We start from the raw sequence: 21,725 nt of genomic DNA on the forward strand, positions 1-21,725 counted from the left end.
GGAACGGCGCATCTTTCGTGTGAACCCGGCTGCTTCTCTGCTTCCCAAACTCAAGACCTGGCTTCTCTCCGCAGCCACACCAGCCACCTGTACTGAGGAGTGATTAATTACCTCTCACGTGCTCCACCTGCCTTTCTCAGGGATAAGGGAAAGTCAAGCTCAGTACTCCCCTGCTCATAAAACTGCTTTCCTCATCTTGGCCCTCCTTAAGAGGGAGCCTTGAAAGCCAGTGAAATGTCATCAGCACAGTCCACTTCTTTACCCACCCCTTGGGAAGTGGCTGTTTCCCAGCATGGATGACCATGTTAACGTCCAGTTCTAGGCTGGGGGTGGTGGCTCATCCCTGTAATCCCAGCACTTTGGGAAGCTGAAGCAGGAGGATTTGTTTGAGTACAGGAGTTTGAGACCAGCCTGAGCAAGAGCGAGACCCTTTCTCTACTAAAAATAGAAAAATTAGCTGGGCATGGTGGCGCATGCCTCTAGTCCTCCCACCTACGACCTGGAAGGCTGAGGCAGGAGGATCGCTTGAGCCCAAGAGTTTGAGGTTGCTGTGAGCTATGATGACACACTGTAGCCTGGGTGACACAGCAAGACCCTGTTTCAGACGGGAAAAAAAAATCCAATTCTATGGCTAACATCTTTGGATTCCTTATGACTTTATTGCATGAGTGGTGGCATTTTCGATCTGCAGAAGACTCTGCCTCGTGTGACACACGTTTAATGTCACCTTAGGCTGCATCTGTAAAATGCCGGCTCCTAAAATATTAATCTCTAATGTGCACTCAAGAGTTCACTCAATTACCATGGGATTTTTTTAATAAGCAGCATCATCCGGGCAGCGCTTACTACATTAAGGGAAAATGCTTACTGGGCCATTGTTTCCCGAGCATGGGATGATGGTCTTGCTTTGTTTCCGTAAATGTTGCACTGGCACGGCCGTGTTGGACGCTGCTGCAGATTTATTGTCATTCATGCCCAAACTGAAGCACTATCAGTTTTCCCTCCCAGTGCCCAGCTTTAAAAGGTATCGTCTCTGGGAGGGATTGTGCATCATAATTATGGCAAAGGCGAGGCAGTCGAAACAGTTCTGTCAACGCCGACTTATCAGAGTGCTCCTTTCTGTCCGGGGAGGGAGCGGCCACCAGCGACTGTTTCACTTTGGTTATTGTTTGAAAATCACTTCGGCTTCTGAGCCCTTTATTTTTCTTCCTCCAGAAGAAAGTCTTGAATGTTGGTGGTTTTGGAGTGGTGCCCATACGATACCTGCTAGTATTTTCTTCCACTTTTCTCCCTTTCTGGGCGTTGAACCCCATCTGTGGCCACCCCACATGAGCATTTTCATTGCCAATGTGCCGTCACACTCTAAGAAAGCCCAGAACACAAATGTCTGAATTGGCAAAGCAGCTACGTTGGGGGATAGAAATGTGCTATTAGGGGAAAGGATTTGTCATCTTGAGTCACGATTCAAATAGCTCCTTCCCTTTGCATTGTAATTTTGGTTAAAAGACCAGAGTTAACTTCCTGGCAGCCAGAGGGGTGGAAAACGGGGAGCTCAGGTGCGTAAGCTAATGTTTCAGGAGCTCTGTGTCCTGAAAACCGGTTAGGGAGGACAGATCCTCTCTTTAATAGGAACCCAGGAGCAAAACAGCACACTTTGTCATGTGTCATCGCTCTTCAAGAGCGTTCACGCTGTGTCCCAAATGTCCCCAGGCTCTTATAGACCTTTAGAGAGATTTCATTGCCTAGTTCTTTCCTAGCACTTCCAGTGTTCCCAGTTGTAAATCAAAGCCCAAGAAAGTGATTGTCACTGAAACCTGTGGTGCTGAGTTACACACCCTCACTCCCTGTGTGACCCTGAGTAACACATCGTCGCTCCACCCTCCTCCGTGCTCTAAGGTGCTCTTGGTCTGTATGTGTCTATGTGTTCATTTCCAACAAAGGTCCTGAGCCCACACTGCTCCTCTCGAGACCAGCTAACACGCTGGAGTGGAAGTGACATGTGTGGCCAAGGAAGAGGTTTTGTCAGGAAAGTTACCCAGCACTTTGCCCCAGCAGAGGGGCAAAACCACGCTCCTGTCGGCCTCCTAAATGCCCTGCCCTCGCAGATACCTGATACCCACGAGTGCTTCCATGGTTTCATTTGAGGCTTTTAAAGTTAACGTCATACATCTTACATATCCTAATTTGAGTGCTTTAATTTTAAAAACATTTCACTCTGGAGTTTTCCTCTTCAGTTAAATCTCCCTTTTCTTTGGTAGTTCTGGCAGCCTCCTTGGGGACATTGGAGTTGGCATTTGTCTCCCACCTTCAGTCCCTGCTAGCTGTCTCCCGTGCCCCGGGCATCTCCTGTGGGTACCCGTGATTCAATCTGACTTTATAAATATTATTCTCCACACCCCTCTGCACTTTAGGTGAGAACATAGCAGTGGCAGATGGGAACAATGACATTTACTTATGAGGCCACAGTTTCCAGCTGGAGAATCATCTTTTGTTCAGAGAGTGACAGTCAAGGAAAAGAAGAAAGGAAAATGAATCAAGGAAATGAGGAGGATGAGGACGAGAAGAGGAGATGAAGGGAGTTGACCAGGATTTATTGAGTACTCCCCTGAACTCAGAGTCTAAATCAGACTCGGGGGGTATAAAAAAGGGAAGTGTTACCATCCTGCATTCTGTAGCTTGATGTGAAGTGAGGACTCCTACATACTGTCAGACCCGGCAGATGGCTCAGAAGAATTAAAGAACAGCAGCGCATCAGCAAGGCTAAAGAAACAATCTAGGCTGAGATGAATACCTGAATCTGAAGGAGATGATGAATCAAAGGGCAAGACTGGCTGGGGAAGTTTTCATTACAGTGAATGTCAAACCCGTTTCCAGAGATGAAATGGTGGAAAAGACTGGCCAGGGCCCTCCGTGGCTGGGGGATAGCGTGGCGTGATTGCAGGGCCCCTTGTGCGGAATGGAGTTAGTGTCTGGAGTGGAGAATCTATTTTGGAGGCCAATGAGATGGAGTTGGTGCTATTGGGGGAAAACAGTTGGAGAATGACTTTGAAGAAGGAGGGTTGATGGGTTTTCATTTAGGACACAATGCAGTGGGAATCCAATGTGGGTGGATGACTGTATCAGACTAGATGCTCCCTGAGGATGAAGATTGTGCCACCTCTTTTCCTCCACATTACACACCCCAGCTGTTGATTTTAGTTTTTGCTCAACTGACCAATCGACTGGACTTTGTATATGAGGTACTGTGTTGCCATGGGAACCTAGAGTGTGCACCTGTCAAGGCCATAGGCCCTGCCTCTGGGGCCCCGTCCAGCAAGGCTGTCTCCAGATCATTATCCCAGAAACCCAGATGGAGAGTGAAATGCTCAGGAATCACTTAGGCACTTCTCGATTGCACTTGTATTCAGAGCACTTTCTTCGAGAGACCCCGCGGCATTGTACCAGCACAGTAACCTTTAAGTTGTACAAGTTCATTTTATGGTGAACATTTTCCTAACAGCCGTGATAAATGAGTTTGAAGATTAGGACCAGCAGGAGTGGCCCTGAATAGGATATGAGCGAGAGGGAGGGATCAAAAGGGAACACCCAGGACACAAATAGTGCACTTGCTAATGAGAGGAGGTGCATGCCCGGGACAGTGGTAATTTTGATGCCGGGTTTGGGACCTGCTGATGGAGCAAAGGTTGGGGATGCGTTAGAGGGAGGGGAAGGATGGGCTCGTTCTCCTCCACCCTCTCCCTCCGTGGTGGGAGAATCTTCCATACCTCCATCATACAGACATCCTGATTTGCCCCTTTACTTCTGGTTTTTCTTGCCCTTCCCCCTTTCGTCTGGCCCAGGGAAGCTTGTAAGTGCTTTTAGCATCCTCTGGGGAGGAAGGTGGGAAGACAGGCAGGCAGCCAGGAAATCTTGGTGGTTATTAAACTGAGGCTTCAAGGACCTTTTTATTAGCGATTAGACTCAGCTCCGCAGCACTAAAGAGCGTACACTCCCTCTCTGTCTCCTTTGCTCAAACCTCCAAAGAATCTGTTTTATATGGTGTTTATTTATAACCCAGAATAGACGTGGGCCAGGGCGCCCTGGGGATCGCTGAGGCCTCATGTGCTCTGGAGCAGGAGAGGGTCAGAAACCCCACGGAGGGAAGAGGTACGTGTCCCCCTTTCTGGTGTTCACCTCCCCCTGGACCTTACTTGTGACTGGAAGCTAGCTTTGAAGTGTGACATCTTAAAGAGTACTTTTTGTCATTGTTTTGCAGTCTGTAGTGGGACGATTGTAACACTACAAAGACACATGTATCACCAAGACTCGGACCTTCTGGGGCATTTTTACGTTGCTTGACACTAGTAAAACGAATAAACCTGTACAAGGACTTTCTTTAGGGCCTGTCCACGCAGTATTAACTCATTACCAGGAGAGGACTTGGTCAGGTGACCTTGTACTCAGTAGATAAGGGGGAAACTGAGTAGAAGGGTGACAGTGATTTGATAGCAAAATGCTGGTGAATGGACCACGTTGTGGCAGAGGCTGCCTTACCCTGGCCACCCACACACCTTCTGCAGGCCCCTCCGCAGCCAGGGTCGGGTGCGTGGAGAACAGCTGACTGTCATCTGGATCAAGCATAATCAACAGATATCTGTGGGTGTTGAATCCATACCTTTGACCCCTTAGCATTAAGTTACTTGGATTTGATGGTGGCATTTTTAAGGCTAATGGTCTCAAGTGGAGAACACCCCTGGGAAAGCAGGCTAGAGTTCTTGGTGCCTTCGAGTGTTTATGAAACATACAGGAGTACTAGTCATTATGATAATGGCACTTACAAAACGGCCTTATTGAGGCATGATTGATTATAAAACACTGCAATATTAATGTATACAATTTGGTGAGTTTGGACATATACATGCACCCATGAAACCATCATCATAATCAAAGTAATAAGCATATCTATCACCTCCAGAAGTTTCCTTGTACCCCTTTGGGGTTTTTTGTTTGGTAAGAACACATGATTTTTCTCGAATGAAGTGTGCTGCCGCTTGGCCCGTTGTTAGTAAGTATGTGTCCTTTCATTTATGTGCGGTATTAAAGTCTCCCAAGTCCTATTCATGGGCACAGGATATCTTTCCATTTATTTGAATTTTCTTTAATTTCCTTGATCCTTGTTTTGTAGTTTTCTATGTACAAATCTTTTATCTCCTTGGCTGAGTTTATGCCTAAGTATTTTATTCTTATTTCTTTTTATTCTTTTTATAAGTGGAATTGTTCTCTTAATTTCCTTTTCGGATAATACATTGTATCTTGAAAAGCAACTATTAATAATTTCTGTGTGTTGCTTTTGTATCCTCCAACTTTACTCAATTTATTAGTTCAAAAAGTTTTTTGTGGAGTCTTCAGGGTTTTCTACACATAAGATTGTGTTACCAACAGAGATAATTTTGCTACTACTTTTCCGATTTGTATGCCTTTTAGTTATTTTTCTTGTCTGAGTGCTTTGGCCAGTACCTCCAATACTATGTTGGAAAGAAGTAACAAGTGGACATTCTTACTTGTTTTAGATCTTAGAGGAAAATCAGTTTTGCAGTGATGAATATGATGTTAGCTTGTCACAGATGACCTTTATTGTGTTGAGGTAAATTTGTTCCATACCTAGTTTGTTGAGCTTTTATCATTAAAAGGGTATTGAATTTCATCAAATGCTTTTTCCATATCTATTGAGATGATAATGAAGTTTTTTGTCCTTCATTCTGTTAACGTGGTGTATCACACTAATTGATTTGTGTATGTTTAACCATCATTGCATCCCAGGGATAAATCCCACTTGATTATAATGAATGATCTTTTCAAGGTGCTGCTAAATTGGTTTGCTAGTATTTTGTGAAGATTTTTGCATCTGTCTTCATCAGGGATATTGATCTGTAGGTTTCTTATGACATCTTTGTCTGGCTATCAGGGTAATATTGGCCTCATACAATGAGTTTGGAAGTGTTGCCTTTTCCTCAATTCTTTCAAAGAGTTAGACAAGGATTAGTGTTAATTCTTTAAATGTTTGTTAGAATTCACCAGTGCAGCCACCAGGGCCTGGAGAATACTGCATGAAGTGAAATAAGCCAGTCACAGGACAAATAGTGCATGATGACAGTTATATGAGGGATCTAAAAATAGTCAAACTTATAGAAGCCAAGAACAGAATGGTAGTTGCCAGAGGCTTAGGGGTGGGGGAAAGAGGGTGTTGTTAGTCAGTGGGTATAAAATTTTACTTAAGATGAAGAAGTTTTAGAGATCTACTGTACAACATTGTACCTGTAGTTAACAGTACTGTATTGTGCACTTAAAAATGTGCTGAGAGTAGATCTCATGCTAAGTGTTCTTGCCACAATTAAGGAATAAAATAAAATCCCCAGGGTCCTTATCCATGCATTGTCTTACCTGTTCTTCACAGCACTTGATACTCAAAGAAGGTTTTGGTACTCCCAATGCATGCTCAGTGTATCCACTCAAGCTGAGCCAGCTTAACTGACAAGCTTAGGGTTACAGAAGTTGGTGGTAAGTGACAGAGTGTGGCCAAGGTCAAGTTATCCAACTCTCAAGCGTTGCCTTCCTTCTTGTCTTGTGCTTTGCTGCTGCTGTTACTTGGGCTGTGTTCTAATGGCAAAGATGATTGAGTTGAGCAATTCCTGCTCTTTCAGCCTCTCTTGCAGTGAGAGGAGCTAGAGTTTGGGTTTTGGGCTATGAAGGTGGAGTTGAATCTCTCCAGGATGGAAGCTTCAGGTTTGGGTTCATCGGCGCAGTACTACCAGCTTTGTATGGGGAAAAGAAAGATTATTTTTAAAATGTTGCCAATTAATTACAGAAACCTGGAAGTTTCATTAGAGACTAAATATAGCTTGAGTTTAATTTCTATTTTATAAATTCTACCATGTTCTGTTTCCAAATAGGGCATAGAATTTTTAATAGGCCATGTTTCAGAGTTGCGTATGAAATTTGCATACAGCATTTTTCAGTAAAGGAGCTGAAAATTAGCCTAGCTCAAAATATTCCCTCTGCTTGGAAAGTAGACCCCCCTCTTAGCCTTCTGCCCATTAACCAACTGCTGGTTTTTACTTATTTAAATTCCATTATGATCTGTATTGGACAGAAAGATATTAAAAGTAAATTATATTCTTTTCTGTGTGCATCTTCCTATAAGTAGACCTGTAGTTTCCTTTGTGAGATCTAAACACCAGGCCTTTGCCTACTACCTAGAGGGTGGAGATGTGACTAGTGGGTGGTGAAAGGGATTGTCTTGCAAAAATAACAGGAAAATAATCTCATCTCCACTGCAACAGCTGTGGTTCATCACTGGCTGTGAGCAAGAGCGCTAGAATGTGGGCTAAGGCTAAAGCCAGAGCCAGGGTTGGGTCAGGAGAGCCACTGCCCGTGAGAGCTGGGCTGTAGAAAGCACAGCCAGCCCTGAAGAGACATCTGAGAGGGGGTGAAGCCAAGGCGAGGTCACCTCATCACCCGGGTAACACAGCCAGAAGTCTTGCCTTTCCTAGCTACTAAAGGCTGTAGTCTTCAAAGGGCTAGTACTTTCTTTTTGGTGGTAAATCTCTTGACATCAGGATGTTCTAGAGGTTTGAGGACACATGCTTTTGATTTTAATGGGGTAAGTGAGAACATAAAGTATGGAGAGACTTCAGCGTCCTCCAAGTATCTATATGTGTTGGGAATGGGTGTCTTTCAAAGTCTCTCTCAATAACCAGTACAGGACCTATAATTATCCTGGGTTCCAAATTGCTTATAATGGGTCCAGGACAGTGGTGACAATTTATCATAAGTTTAAAAGCTACTAGAGGCCATGAACAGTAAATGAAAAGTATGATGTTAGGTATATAAATACTGTTGGCCGGTAGTTATATAACACACACACACACACACACACACACACACACACACACACACACACACAAACATGCACACACACACACATCACATATCTAGTACTGAGAATCTTACAGTTTAAAGTAACAACCATAATAGAAAAGACATTTTAGTAAATAGCTGTTCAATGAGTGGTACACACAGTAGGTTCTCTGGGTTAAATAGCAAGTTGGAAAATTCGAAGGAGACTTCCTGGAGGAGGTAGATAATCAACTGGATTTTGTAGACTGAGTAGGAGTTGGAAAATCAGAGAAGAGGGAGGAGCATTTTCTAGATGTGAAAATGGTATGACTAAAGGTATGGAGATATGAAAACCCCATTTATTCAGGATTTTAGAGAGCTAAGTGGGGAATAAGGGTGGTAAGAGAAAGCAGAGCTGGAGGAGGAGGTGGGCAACTGCCTGCCCCAGCCCTGCCAAGCAGTAGGTAATTGAAGATGGGGCACGTGCAAGCCCACGTCGGCTCAGTGCATGGGGCAGTCAGAGCCAAGTCTGTCAGCATCTTAGGTGCCTCATCTTCCCACCTTGATGGGGGCTGGGATTAATTAGTCTCAAAGAGTTCAGGGATAAGCTGGCAAGCCAGGGAGCTGATGGGTAGGTCCTTGGAAAGAGGAAGTGTTGTGATCTTACGATTAATGTGTTTAGCGTGTGGATTCTCGCCCCACCTGCCGACTGCTCTAGGGCATATTCTTGAGTTGTTTTTCATAGTGGCTAGGAGGGAGCTAGGTTGTTTTTTTTTTTAATTTAGGAGTGCAAGTGGTTTTTTTGGTTACATAGATGCATTATATAGTGGTGATTTTGTTTTTAGTGTACCTATTACCTGAATAGTATACTCTGTGCCCAGTAGGTAGTTTTTCTTCCTCTCTCCTTCCTACCCTTCCCTCTTCTGAGCAGATATTTTCTTTTCCCTACATGTACCCCTACTAAGCAGCCACCCAACCATTTTTTTTTTTTTTTTTTTTGTAGAGACAGGGTCTTGCTCTGTCACCCAGGCTGGAGTGTAGTGGCATCACCATAGCTCACTGCAGCTTTGAACTTCTGGGCTCAAGTGATCCTCCTGCCTCAGCCTCCCAAGTAGCTGGGACTACAGACATGCACCACTGTGCCTGGCTGATTTTTAACCACCAACTTCTTATGCCCCCCTTCTGACATAGACATCTGCCGCATGCTAGGCTTGTCAAGAAAGCAGGTATCATCTGTACTTGTGAGACAGAGGGTAACTACTTAGTCTGTTCAAAAGTAGAAGTTATACCTCTGGCCTTCTGGCACTGAGAAGTAGCTAACAGAGCTCATTGGATCACACTTCTTTGTAAATAATGAGCATTATTCTTTTGAGAAAGACTCCTTTATTTTTTTTCCAGTTAATAAAATACTAGTGCATGTTCCTGTGGAGACTGCTTTGAAGATTTGGTTAAAGAAGAGAAACACATCACCAATAGAACATAAGCCTGGAGGTTCTGAAACCACAGTGTTCTAGGTTCAGATGTCACCTCTCCAGTGTAAAATAGGCCTAGTCATTATTTCCTTGCAGGGTGGTTTTAATGATTAGAAATAGTTTACATAAAATGCCTGGTGCTTGAGTATTCAGTAAAGGGTCGACATTTTCAATACCATCTACATTTTATATAAGTTCTTCCTCCTGAGTTGGAGGTTTGCTGTGTTGCATTGATTCTGTGAGATGCTTTTAAATTCAGAAGGTGGTTGCAGATGGATGTTACCCTCAAGCAGTATTTTTTATAAGCAGCGACCACGTAAAGCCAGCCAGGCAGGGGCAGGCCTTGTGAAGACTCACACTGACATGGTCACTGATGAGAAGGAATCCTTTTAGTTGTGCTTTGCTGAGAAGACAGTGCTGATTGCTTTCTTCCACTGGGAAATCAATTTACTGTGCAGCAGATCTTAGTAAGTGGTTTAATACTATTGCTTTTCTAAAAAAAGAGACATGTTTCTGTTTTTATTAATCATGGAACTGACACAAGACTGGTAGAATTTGAAAAAGAAAATAACCTGTTCACTCTCCTTACCACACCTACTGCCTTCTAGAGATTAAGAGTAAACAAGGAATTGTACCTTCCAGTCTGGAAACCATATACCCTCTCCTCGTTGGAAACAAGCAGTCCCTATCCTTGGAGACCTGCCATATATGAATTTCTGGAATAAAAGAAATTCACATATTTTTGTCTGCTGTCATCTCGAAGGCAATGTAACAGAGCCTGGTTCCAGGAGATGCCTAAAATAGCCATGCATGTCATTTTGAGGCTAGATGCTTCCTCATCACAAGCTTGAAAACATATCCTTTTTGGAGTCGAATCTAATACCAAGTACCACTGATGTGGCAAATGAGAGGTTTTTATTCTCTACTGGGTTTTCTGACATATATGGTGTAGCTCACTTTTATATACTGAATTGCAATAAAAATCTCAACATGAAGGTTAGGTTCAGTGAAGACAGTATTCAATAACTTATTCTCTAAAACAGTTGTCTGCAAAGTTTCCTTAAACTTTCTCCTTTTGAAATTGGTTTGATCACCTTTTTTTCTTCCTCTTTTTTGGATACACAACCTTGTTACACATGACACTGATTGTGTAACCTGAAGGCAGCCTCGTGCTGGGGCAGCGGTTACCTCCATGCAGGTAGGAGGTGGCAGAGAACTGTGGCCCATTCTTTGCTTCTGCTGGCGTAGTCTGCACCGATACGCACGCAGCCGCTAGGGGGCGGCAGAGCACCAAATAAGCCCGCTGTGCCCTGGGCTGTCAGGCCCTTCTGGCGTATTGCCAGGCTCCTGTTGTGTGTCCGTGGTGCTGCACCCAACCTTCTCCCCTTTACCTGGCAAAGCTCATCCCTAGGCCTTGCCAAGGTGGGGACCTGTGCCCTGAAGCCTCCTGTACCCCCCTTGTCTTTGCTCCACCTCTTCTCCCCCATATTCTTACACCCTCCTGGTCTACTTTGTACCATAGCACGTAGCTTAATGATGGGACTTGTTTGCTATCATTTCACAACCACGTATACCTGTCCTTATGGTAGGAACGACGTCTCTGTGTTTCCCAAAATGCCAGGAATTCCCTGAAGGCCTAAATAAATGCTCAACAGCAGATGGAAGAGCCCTTCATCTATAGTTGAGTGTCTGATACCTATTTGCTAATTTGATTGTCAAGATGGTCCTGTTTTTACACAAGATAAATTATTCCCTTTGCTTTACTTACTTCTGAATTGGCTACATTCTCACGTTCCTTCCAGTTCAGTTGTTTCTAATTGGGGTGAAAAATAGAGGATTTTCAAAATGAGCCTGGAGATGTCACGGAAAGCGTTGACTTCGGTGCCAGAGATGCAGATTTGCATTGTGGTCCTTCCCCTTCCTCGCTGTGTACCTCGGGCAAGTTAGCTTCTCAGCTTCAGTTTTCTCACTCATAAGAGGGGTTATCTAAGGTGATCATGTAATTTATCTAAACTGGAACACATGTGAGTGAAGAATGTTAAAGAGAGACCAGAGCTGGACGGTAGTTAAAGCGGTAAAAACAAGTTTTATTCAGGAGCTATTGCAATGGGGAAAAGAGACCTCAGTATAGAACTCGGCTCAATTCTGAATACAGCATGGACCAGTGGGATACAGCCAAGGAGCAGGGTAGGGGTCATTGGGTGGAAAGTTAGGAAGAGGAAACACTGGAGCATAGGACATTCCTAACACGGTTCCTGCAGAAGGCAGGCTGGCGTGATGAGATACCAGTGGTGGGTGATCAGGAACGTGGCCGGATATGGAAGGTGATCGGATATTGAAAGTAGGGGGTTCTCTTTAAACTGACTTAGCAGTATTCTTGCTACAACTGGGTGACGCAGGCCTGACAAGGACAGATACCAAGGTCATGGCTTAGAGGAGCCTGATGAAAGTTTAGTGAAGGGGAAAGCATCGTTGTAGGAGACATTTAAAAATAATTACAATCACGTAGTCTTTTGAAATATTTCTTCATTAACAAATTATTTTTAGTTTTTATTTTTGGGCTCGCCTACCTATAAATTATTCTATTCAAAAGTGATTTTCAAAACAAAATTTCCTCTAAAATATTAAAATAACATAGAAACAGGACAAATACTAAACCAGTTGGGAAGCTGGAGCATCAGGTGTAAACATATGGTGCTTCAAAGAATCAAACAAAGTGATGCATGTAAAGTGTCTAATGTGTCTGGAACATACTGTGTAGACAGAAAATGATGATTTCCTTTTCTGTCCTGGAGGAGAGTTGGACAAAGAAGTACTGACCAGCAATAAACAAAGGCCTGTGGGCTTCTTAAAAAGTCTGCTGCAAGAAGGGTACGCTCCTAGCTCTCCAGGTCCTGACAGCCCCAGGTGTGAGTTTTGTCCAACTCGAGCAGGAAAATGCTGATGGAAGACCACAGTCCTGTCTGTACTCGGGCAGCTGTCTCAGCAAGGAAGAACATACCCAGGAGGTGGCTGTGCATTTTGGCTGGTAGTTTGGCTGCCCTGTGAACACAGCTCTTTTTTTTGTCTGTTTTACTTGTGAATTCACCACTATTTCTGGGCAACTTGCCTGGAAAACTGGGGAAACCAGGTTTGGCCCCCCTCTGCTGCACCTCAGCTCCCGAGGTTTAGGGGCCTGATCTTGGCAATTGTGTCTAAATAGTGGGTTTGCCATAAACTAAGCAGTCTGAGCTGTAAAATACATACCTGCCTTGGAGGTTGGTATCCCCGTGTAGCCAGAAGCTTAATTGCCATCCTGTGATTGGGTTTCCAGGGTTGGGTGCATCCCTTCCAGAAAAATCTAAATTCATGACTTCTTGCCTTGCCTTTTTAAGTGCCATTTTGCTCTGGTAATCGGAGCTCCTTAGCCTGCATGTTCATTTAACCTAAAGCCCGGCAGAGCGGAGGCTTGGGTTTTGGCCAACTCCTTGCATGATGGGGAGTTCAAGGAGTGGCCTGTGGCCTCCCGGAAGTAGGGAAGGATCTGCTTATCATGCATAGCAACGTGCCACAGAGCACCAAGCCCTGGAGCAGGTGGTGGTGTGGCACAGCCCTCTCCACAGCTTCTAACCGCCTCTTCTTTGTCCAGGTATGTGTACATTCCAGTGGGCGGGTCCCAGCACGGCCTGCTGGGGACACTGTTTTCCACTGCGATGACATTTGCATTTGTGAGCTACTGGCATGGAGGATACGATTACCTCTGGTGCTGGGCAGCACTCAACTGGCTGGGAGTGACCGTGGAGAATGGAGTCCGGAGGCTCGTGGAGACCCCCTGCATCCAGGACAGTTTGGTGAGCAGGATCCTTGCCTGTGTGGCAGGGGACAGCTGAGCTTGGGGGACTAGGTTTGGGAGGGACAGGGGTCATGAGATTCACTTTGGCATGCATGGGCCATTCCTGCCATCTTGGTTCAAAGCCCATGTGCATAGAGACAGGGTGGCTAGAATAGAAGCTTCTGTAGTCATTATTTAAATGAATAAATAACTATAAACATAATACATATTTATTACATAAAATTAGAAAATTCAGATAAGAAAAATATCTCCTTAATAGAAGCCATGTTAATACCCATTTTTCTAAGTTTTTTCTGTGTATATATACACAAGCACGTACATATGCAGAATTTAAAACAAATGTCATTATTACAGAGATGGTTGTATTGGAACCACCTTTCCAAGTCACTGAGTCCATATATCTAACAACCCTTTTTAATGGCTACATAGAATTGCTTTATGTGGATATGCCATAATTTGTTTAATTAGTCTCCTAATATTAGTAATCATATTATTCCAATTTTTTTCCAACTGTCAATTGTACTGAGATGAATACCACAACCAGGATGACTTCTCATAAGTGAAACTACCAGGTTAAAGGTTTTTCTTGTCTTTAAGTTTCAGTATGCATACTGCTTATTAACTTTCAACTGCCCTGCAGACAAAAATGTACTAATTTATATTCCTACCAACAGTGTATAAGAATGCCCTTGCCAAAGCTGAGTTGTGTTGGTATTTCTAATCTTTGGTAGGTACTGTATACGGTAGCATAAGAAACAGCTAAGAGTTTAAGACACGTTGCAACTCCACAGGAAAATGATTTGGAAAATTAAGCCCTTCTCTTTACACACACATTTTAAGTGATTTTAAACTACTGGCACAGATTTTATCTTGCAAATGTGGTATATGATGTATTAGAGTCTTGTAGGAAATCATCAGTTCTGAAGATGCAGCAATATTCTGCTAATCCTGAAAAAAGCAGCTAAAAAGAAATGTGCTGGTATCAGTGTTCGCGGTAGGCAATCACACACAGAAAATTTACTGGAAAAGTGATTAATGTGGCTAAATCCCACCCAGTACCAACCAAAGCAAATACATTTTTTTTTTAAATCCACTGAAACAGAACACATTTGCATGTGTTTTTATAAAGATAGCCATAGGAGAAGTGGACAGTTATTTCAGTAAAAACTGATAGAAACCACATAGCCAAATATCACATCTGAGGGAATTTAAATATGCTCATGCATGTTTAAAGATAAATATTTTATTCCGTAGTAGTACCCAGCAATCAGCAGGAAAGAGATGTCAGTGAATTCTAAAAGAAATGATATTTCAATGAAAGCCAAGGCTATGTAACACACAAGAAAACCAAAAACCGTGATATCATAAAGGTTTTAATCTTCATCCTCTAATCTGAACACCTTTCCCCAAAGCCTGAAAACCAAGTCGTCATTCTTGAAAGCCAGAAGGTTCTTTTCAGGCCAGTCTAAAGCCCTGTAACACATTTCCACGTTCTTTCATGGAGGGTCTAACATTAACTTTGAATTTAATGTTAAGCAGTGCTCTGTGGCCTTTGAGCCGTAGCTTGTGCTACCAATAAATTTAAAAAATCTAAGATGCTCAAGGAGTAGCCCAACAGTGCTGGGTAGCCCATGGCTTGTTAATTTTGATTCAAAATGAATCAAGGCGGCAAACACATGTACTCACAGGATGAAGCGCTTGAAAGTCTTCCTGCCCCATCACAGCTTACTCCAGGACACTCTCATGTTCACCTCACTTGACCTTCCATCTGCAATCCGGGCATCTAGGTGCATAGAAATTTTTGATATCCGTTTTTTTGTTAAATATTTGTCTCGTATGTTGCAAATAGGATGTTTGGTTTATATATTTATTGAGCAAGAATATATTTTATGAAACCTATTTTTATCACCTGTCTTTTATCCTGGAAGCCCATTGGTGGCTGTGGCTACTTAGATGATGTACTTCATGAGTTTGGGGTCCGGAGCCCGTTACTCTGTGCTCCCACTGTTCACCTCAGTGTCTCGTTAGCCTCCGTGTTAAGTCAGTGCACAATTACTGCTTCCAAATTGGGTTGGTAGTTCTTCCTCTGCTTGTCCACCCATAGGGGCTTCCTTCATTACTCTTGTTCCTTGCAGTTCAGCACAGACTGTTTCCTTTTGGAAAAAATGGCTGGCGTTTCACAGGCACACAACTTTTTTCAGTTTTTGAATAAATTATTTCTTCACTTAGGTTACCTTTCTTCCCTTTTTTTCCATGAATACATTTCCTGTTCTTTTGTCAAAATCCAGATGAAGACTTAATGCCTCCTCTGCACCTAATTTCATCTGACTTAAGTCTCCACAACTTTTTCACAGTGTGAGTTTACACCTCATGCCCCTCACATCCTTAGTGTAGTGTTCAAGGTTCTTCAGAGAAATGGATCATTAGGATATATGTGTGTGTGTGTAAAGATACTTAGTATACAGAATTAGATCACGTGGTTTTGGAGGCTGAGAAGTTCAGACCCAGGAGAGCTGATGGTCTAAGTTGCAATTCCAAAGGCAAGAGAAGACCAGTGTTCTAGCTCGAAGACAGGTTCAAAGACAAAGAAAGAATTTTTTCTTAGCCTTTCATTCTATTCAAGGCTTCAACAGATTGGATGAAGCCCACTCACCCTGGGAAGGGCAATCTGCTCTTTTCAGTCTACTGATTCAAATCTTAATTTTCATCCAGGAACACCCTCACCGATACACCCATAAATACTGTTTAATCAAATGTTTGGGCACTCTGTGTCCCAGTCAGGTGATAAATAAAATTCACTATCATAGCCTTTCTCCATGGCATGTATCCTTCATCTGTTTTTTTTTTTTTTTAAATTATACAGTATTACCGGGGTACAAATGTTTTGGTTACATGGATTGCTTTTGTACTGCTTGAGACAGTTATAAGTGTGTCCATCACCCAGATAGTGTACATTGTACCCCTTAGGTGTGATTTCACCCATCCCCTCCTCCCCCCCCCACCTGCATGATTTCTGTTGAGTTTCACCTCCATCTGTGCACATGAGAGTTGATTGCTTAATTCCAATGATGAGTAATGATGAGTACATATGGTGTTTTTCCAGTCTTGTGATACTTCGCTTAGGTGGATGGTCTCCAGTTCCATCCAGACTGTTACAGAAGGTATTAATTCATTTTCTTATGGCTGAGTAGCACTCCATGGTGTACATGTACCACATTTTATTAATCCACTCATGAATTGATGGGCACTTGGGTCAATTCCACATTTTTGTGGTTGTGAATTGTGCTGCAATAAACATTCCAATGCAAGTGTCTTTTTGATAAAATAACTTTTTTTCCCTTGGGTAAACACCCAGTAGTGGGATTGCTGAATCAAATGGTAGGTGTACTTTTAGTACTTTCAGGAATCTCCATACTATTTTCCATAGAGGTTGCACTAGTTTGCAGTCCTACCAACAGTGTGTAAGTGTTCTGTTCTTCCCACATCCATGCATGCATCTATTGTTTTGGGACTTTTTGATAAAAGCCATTCTCACTGGGGTTAAGTGATATCTCATTGTGGTTTTGATTTGCATTTCCCTGATGATTAGGGACGTTGAGCATTTCTTCATGTGTTTGTTGGCCATTAGTCTATCTTCTTTTGAGAAGCTTTGTTTATGTCTTTTGCCCACCTTTTAATGGGGTTGCTTGAGTTTTTCTTGCTGATTTGCTTGAGTTCTTTGTAGATTCTGGTTATTAGCCCTTTATCGGATGTATAGCATGTGAATATTTTCTCACATTCTATAGGTTGTCTGTTTGCTCTGTTTGTTTGTTTCCTTGGCTGTGCAGAAGCTTTTTAATTTAATCAACTCCCATTTATTTATTTTTGTTATTGTTGTGATTGCCCTTGGGTTCTTCTTCATAAATTCTTCACCTAGGCCAATATCTAGAAGAGTTTTTCCAACATTTTCTTCTAGAATTCTTATGGTTTCATGTCTTAGATTTAAGTCTGTTATCCATCTTGAATTTTTGTGAGTGATGAGAGATATTAATATGGATCCTGTTTCTATCTTCTGCATGTGGCTATCCGATTTTCCCAGCACCATTTATTGAACAGGAATTCTTTTCCCCAGTGTATATTGCTGTCTACTTGTCAAAAATCAGATGTCTCTATGTGGATGGTTTTATATCTGGGTTCTCTGTTCTGTTCCGTTCGTCTTGGTCTCCATTTTTGTGCCAGTACCATACTGTTTTGGTTACTGTAGCCTTGTAGTATAGCTTAAAGTCTGGTAAAGTGATGCCTCCAGATTTATGCCTTTTGCTTTAAGGTTGCTTTGGCTATTCGGGCTCTTTCCTGGTTCCAAACAAAGCATGGAATTATTTTTTTGATATCTGCAAAAATGGTGTTGGTATTTTCATGGGGATTGCATTGAGTCTATAAATCACTTTCGGTAGTGTGGATATTTTGACAATGTTGATTCTGCCAATCCATGAGCATGATGTTTGTCCATTTGTTTACATCATCTGCAGTTTCCTTCCTTAGTGATTCGTAGTTCTCTTTGTAGAGATCTTTCACCTCCTTGCTTAAGTATATTTCTAGGTATTTTATTTGCTTTGTTACTGTTGTAAAAGGTATTAAGTCTTTGATTTGATTCTCAGCTTGACTGTGGAATTGATACATGAATTCATCTTTTTTTTTTTTTAAAGATAGATTGACAGGTATCTTAATAACAAGGATTATCATTCCTTTTTTGTTTCTCCATATCTTATTCTTCAACCCCATGGCTGAAAGTAGAATTCTATTTCCTGGTGTTGGAAGACTGACAGTTGAGCCTTCATCAGAAGACTAGTCAGAGCTGAGTGTTATAAAGAGGAAGCCATCTGATCTTCTGGGATGGGGCTGTCTGATGGAACGTTCTGTCACAATAGATATGTCCATTACACTGTCCAATACAGTAGCTAGTGGCACATTGAACACTTGAAATGTGGCTGGTTCCACTGAGACACTGAATTTTTTAAAAATCTTAATTTAAATCCAAGTAGCTTTCATATGGCTAGTGGCCACCATTTTGAGCAGTGTAACTCTAGAATATACCATCTTTCTAGAAAACATTAAAAGAATGTAGTATGTTTGATTCTGTCTTTATTTAAAATGATCTTCATTAGTGGTGGCACCTAATGTATCTAACCGGCTGCTGAACCTCTTTACTTGGATGTCTCGCAAGTGTTTCAGACTTAGCATGTGTAATACTGAACTCATGGACCCTCGTTTCCCAGTAATTCCAGCTGTCATTCTACTTCCACAAATGCCACCATCATCTATCTCATTACTCAAGGCCGGAACTGCGAAGTTATCCTTTGTATCTCCTTCTGCCTCAGGTTCATCTGTATATGCTGCACATCTGCCTCCTAAGTAGATCTTGAATTTTTTTCTGGTTGTTTCCATCTCTCCTGAAATCACCCTAATTCCAGCTGCTGTCACGTTTTGCCTGGTCTACCGGGTAGCTTGTAACTAGTCCCCTGCTTCTACTTTTCCCACTTGAATTTGTGATTGTCATGGTACAGATTGATATTTCTCAATAGAAACCTAACCACGTTGTTCTCTTTAGAATCCTGTAGTGGCTCCCATTTGCTCAGAACCAAGTCCTCAATATTTCAGGTGACCTAAGAGGCTCTGCCAGTCTTTATCTTGGTGGCTGTCCTGCTCCTCTATGGCCCTGGTCCCTACCTCTGTCCATTACATACCTGGCCCCTCCAGCCTCAGCTCCGCACACAGTTGCTTCTGTCTTCTGGGAGGCTCTCTCTCCTTCCCCTCCACCCCTGCTCCCCTTCAGATTTCAGCTCGAGTGATACCTTCTCTGGGAACCCTCCACTGACCCTCCTAACTCAGTCAGGTTCCATTTGATTGTTTACTTTGGGCACCTTATATATATTCTCTTTTGTTGGACTTAGCACATTGGTAGTGAGATTCTAACTTCACTGAGAGGAGTGCGAGGGGAAATAGGCTTACACAGCAGCATGAAGACTGTAGCTTGAGTACTGGAAGAACTGACTAAGGCTGAGAATTATTGAACATTGTACCAAGAGATCATCTTATTTTGTAGCAGCGTAGATACTAATAGGTCTACTTGATAGCAAAATGCTATTTTAATGCTCAGTGCACAAAATATACACATATAGGAAAGAAAGGGGTAGGGAGGAATTAGCCTTCCTGGTACCCTGCTTGCTTTAGGAGAGGGAGGATTATTGGTTGTGACTCATCGAGAGGCACAGAGCTGTAGGAAGCTAACAAAAGGCATTTTCACAAAGCACCCGAGCTGGGTGGATGTCGAGGAGTTACTGCTGAAGCAACATGCTTTTCTCTGTACAAGTACTCTCCAGGGGAGTGAGGATTTGTGTTCAGCATTGAAATCTTTTAATAAGTGGAAACATTTTGAAGCAGCAGTAGAGCGACATCACTTCTGGATTTGATCACCCCTTTGAAGGAAGACACCTTCAGACTGGTGGTCGGTGATTCCTATACAAGGAGAATCTGTATCTCAAACAGTTTACCCACCCCAAGCCCTGATTCCCATTCCATTGAATAATTTAAATATGTCTTCCTCTCCCAGCCCTTGTCCCCTCATCTTTGCCCCAAGAGTGTCCTGCTGAACTAATTTATATCTTCTTTGAAGCAGTAAAATTTCCATTTATAGACTTAATTGAGGAAAGGTGCCTCCAGTGAAAACCACTGAGGTCAGTCTGCTGGCCCTGGGGCGAGTTGGATGTCCCAGTGTGTCAGAGAGAACCCAAAGGCCAGAGCTCTGTGGCATTGTTCATTCTGTTTATTGGCTATATTGATCAGTTTGATTTTGAAGATAGAGGTAGAGAAACCCAATACGCTTGAGAGATCAGCCGATTTAAAAGGATGGTTGATTGTAAAATGATCAACATGATTGAGACTGTGGTTACTTAGTTCTGTGGAATCCTGACTCACCAACTGGCAAGACAAATGCATCAGTTGGAATGATTGGACAACTTTTTCATTGTGAGTCAGTGGTCAAGCCCCAGCTAACTCTCTGCGGGAAGATACAGCAAACTGGTCTGAGAAGAGTTGTGCTGTTTGACAGTGGCTTATGGCCTCTTGTTCCTCCACCACTTGGATTTCTTTTAACAAATAGAGATCCAGCACTTACCGTACCTAAGCCTTTTTCTCCAGATCGGTACCCCTCCTAGACTGGGCCCTTTAGGCATGGTCAACCAGGTCCTTTATTTCTTAATTTGTTCTTTTAGGAAATAAAATTTCTTAGCATCATCCTATGTGGACAACACTTTGTAGAGGACTGGAAAACTCTAAGCTGAATAAGACATGATTTCTCCCTCCTGGTTTGTTTGTTTGTTTGTTTGGTGCTTCCATGTAGGTGGCATACTGGCCTCTCAGCGTGTAATTGTACAGTCTGTAATAAGTCAGTTTCCCCATGAATGACGGTATCCTGCCTGGCTTTCTGTAAAGATGATCATCTTCATGATGGCTGCTTTGGATTAAAGAGGCAATAAAACCATGGAGTGAGAACTTCTCTCTAGGAAGAGCTGAGTGATCTGTATGACAAATGAACTGGTCTTCATAAACATCATAAAATACTAATTAACCTAGCCTTCCTGGGCAATGCTCAGAGGAAAGGTCCAAGCTTAGAGAGAGACATTGGGATCACATGGGTGACATTTTAGAGTCATGAGAATGTCTGAGACCCTTTAGAGAGTGTATGGAACGAGGAGAAAAGGCAGCCAGGGCTGAAGCTGGGGAACATCAATATTTAGAAGCTGGATGGAGGAGAGAAGAGGCTGGGAACTGGGAGGAAAATCTAGAGGGCGGTTTCACAGAAACCAAGAAAAGATGGTATTTCTTGGAGGGGAGATCGTCACAGGCAATGACGCTATTCAGGAATCAAGTGAGGTGAGGCTGGAGGATAGTGACGTCTCCACACCAGCGTGCTAACAGCGATTGAAGAGAGCTTGCAATCCAGTTGGGAGGCAAGACGTGTGCAAGCCAGTTGAGGATCGGTGTAAGACTTTACGTGCAGAGTGACCAGAATGAGGCATCGAGGCAGCTGGTGTTCGCAGAGGTATGGTGGTCCTCATGAGCTAAGATTTTGGGAACGGTTCATTAAGGAGCTGAGCTTGAGTAGGACGCTGAAGAATCACAAGTGGGATTTGGCTAGGTCAGGAGGGAGGAGACGACAGGCGTGCCAGGCCAGCAGAATGGTGCACACACAGCCTGCAGTCAGAACGAGCATGCTGTGCTCCGGTCAGGAGGCCGATGTGACAGAGGCAGGGAAAGGTTAGAGAGGCCAAATGGTCCCCGTGTAAAGGGATTTGAATGCCATGCTTAGAAATTTAGAAATGCAAACCACTTAACCAAATAGGGGAGCATTAAATTACCATATTAATCCCACATGTCAAATCAGCCTGTTGTGCCAGCTTGTTAGCAGTCACCCGGGCCTCTCTGTCTGGAAAAAGCAATGCACGTTGCTATGAACAGTGTGTTCCTTGGTGGATTACGACCCATTGGCGCCCCACCTGCGTTGTCCC

At 43.0% G+C, this 21,725-nt stretch overlaps 1 protein-coding gene across 1 annotated transcript in view; it reads left to right on the top strand.

The window, feature by feature from the left end:
• HHAT (hedgehog acyltransferase) overlaps positions 1-21,725 on the top strand; it is a 232,370-nt gene that overhangs the window by 162,443 nt on the left and 48,202 nt on the right. The window contains exon 10 of the mRNA XM_045536059.1: positions 12,976-13,177. Within this exon, the coding sequence (XP_045392015.1) occupies positions 12,976-13,177 (202 nt within the window). The remainder of the gene's footprint in view (positions 1-12,975; positions 13,178-21,725) is intronic.

This window comes from Lemur catta, chromosome 23 (genome assembly GCF_020740605.2).
Source record: "Lemur catta isolate mLemCat1 chromosome 23, mLemCat1.pri, whole genome shotgun sequence".
Lineage (NCBI taxonomy): Eukaryota > Metazoa > Chordata > Mammalia > Primates > Lemuridae > Lemur > Lemur catta.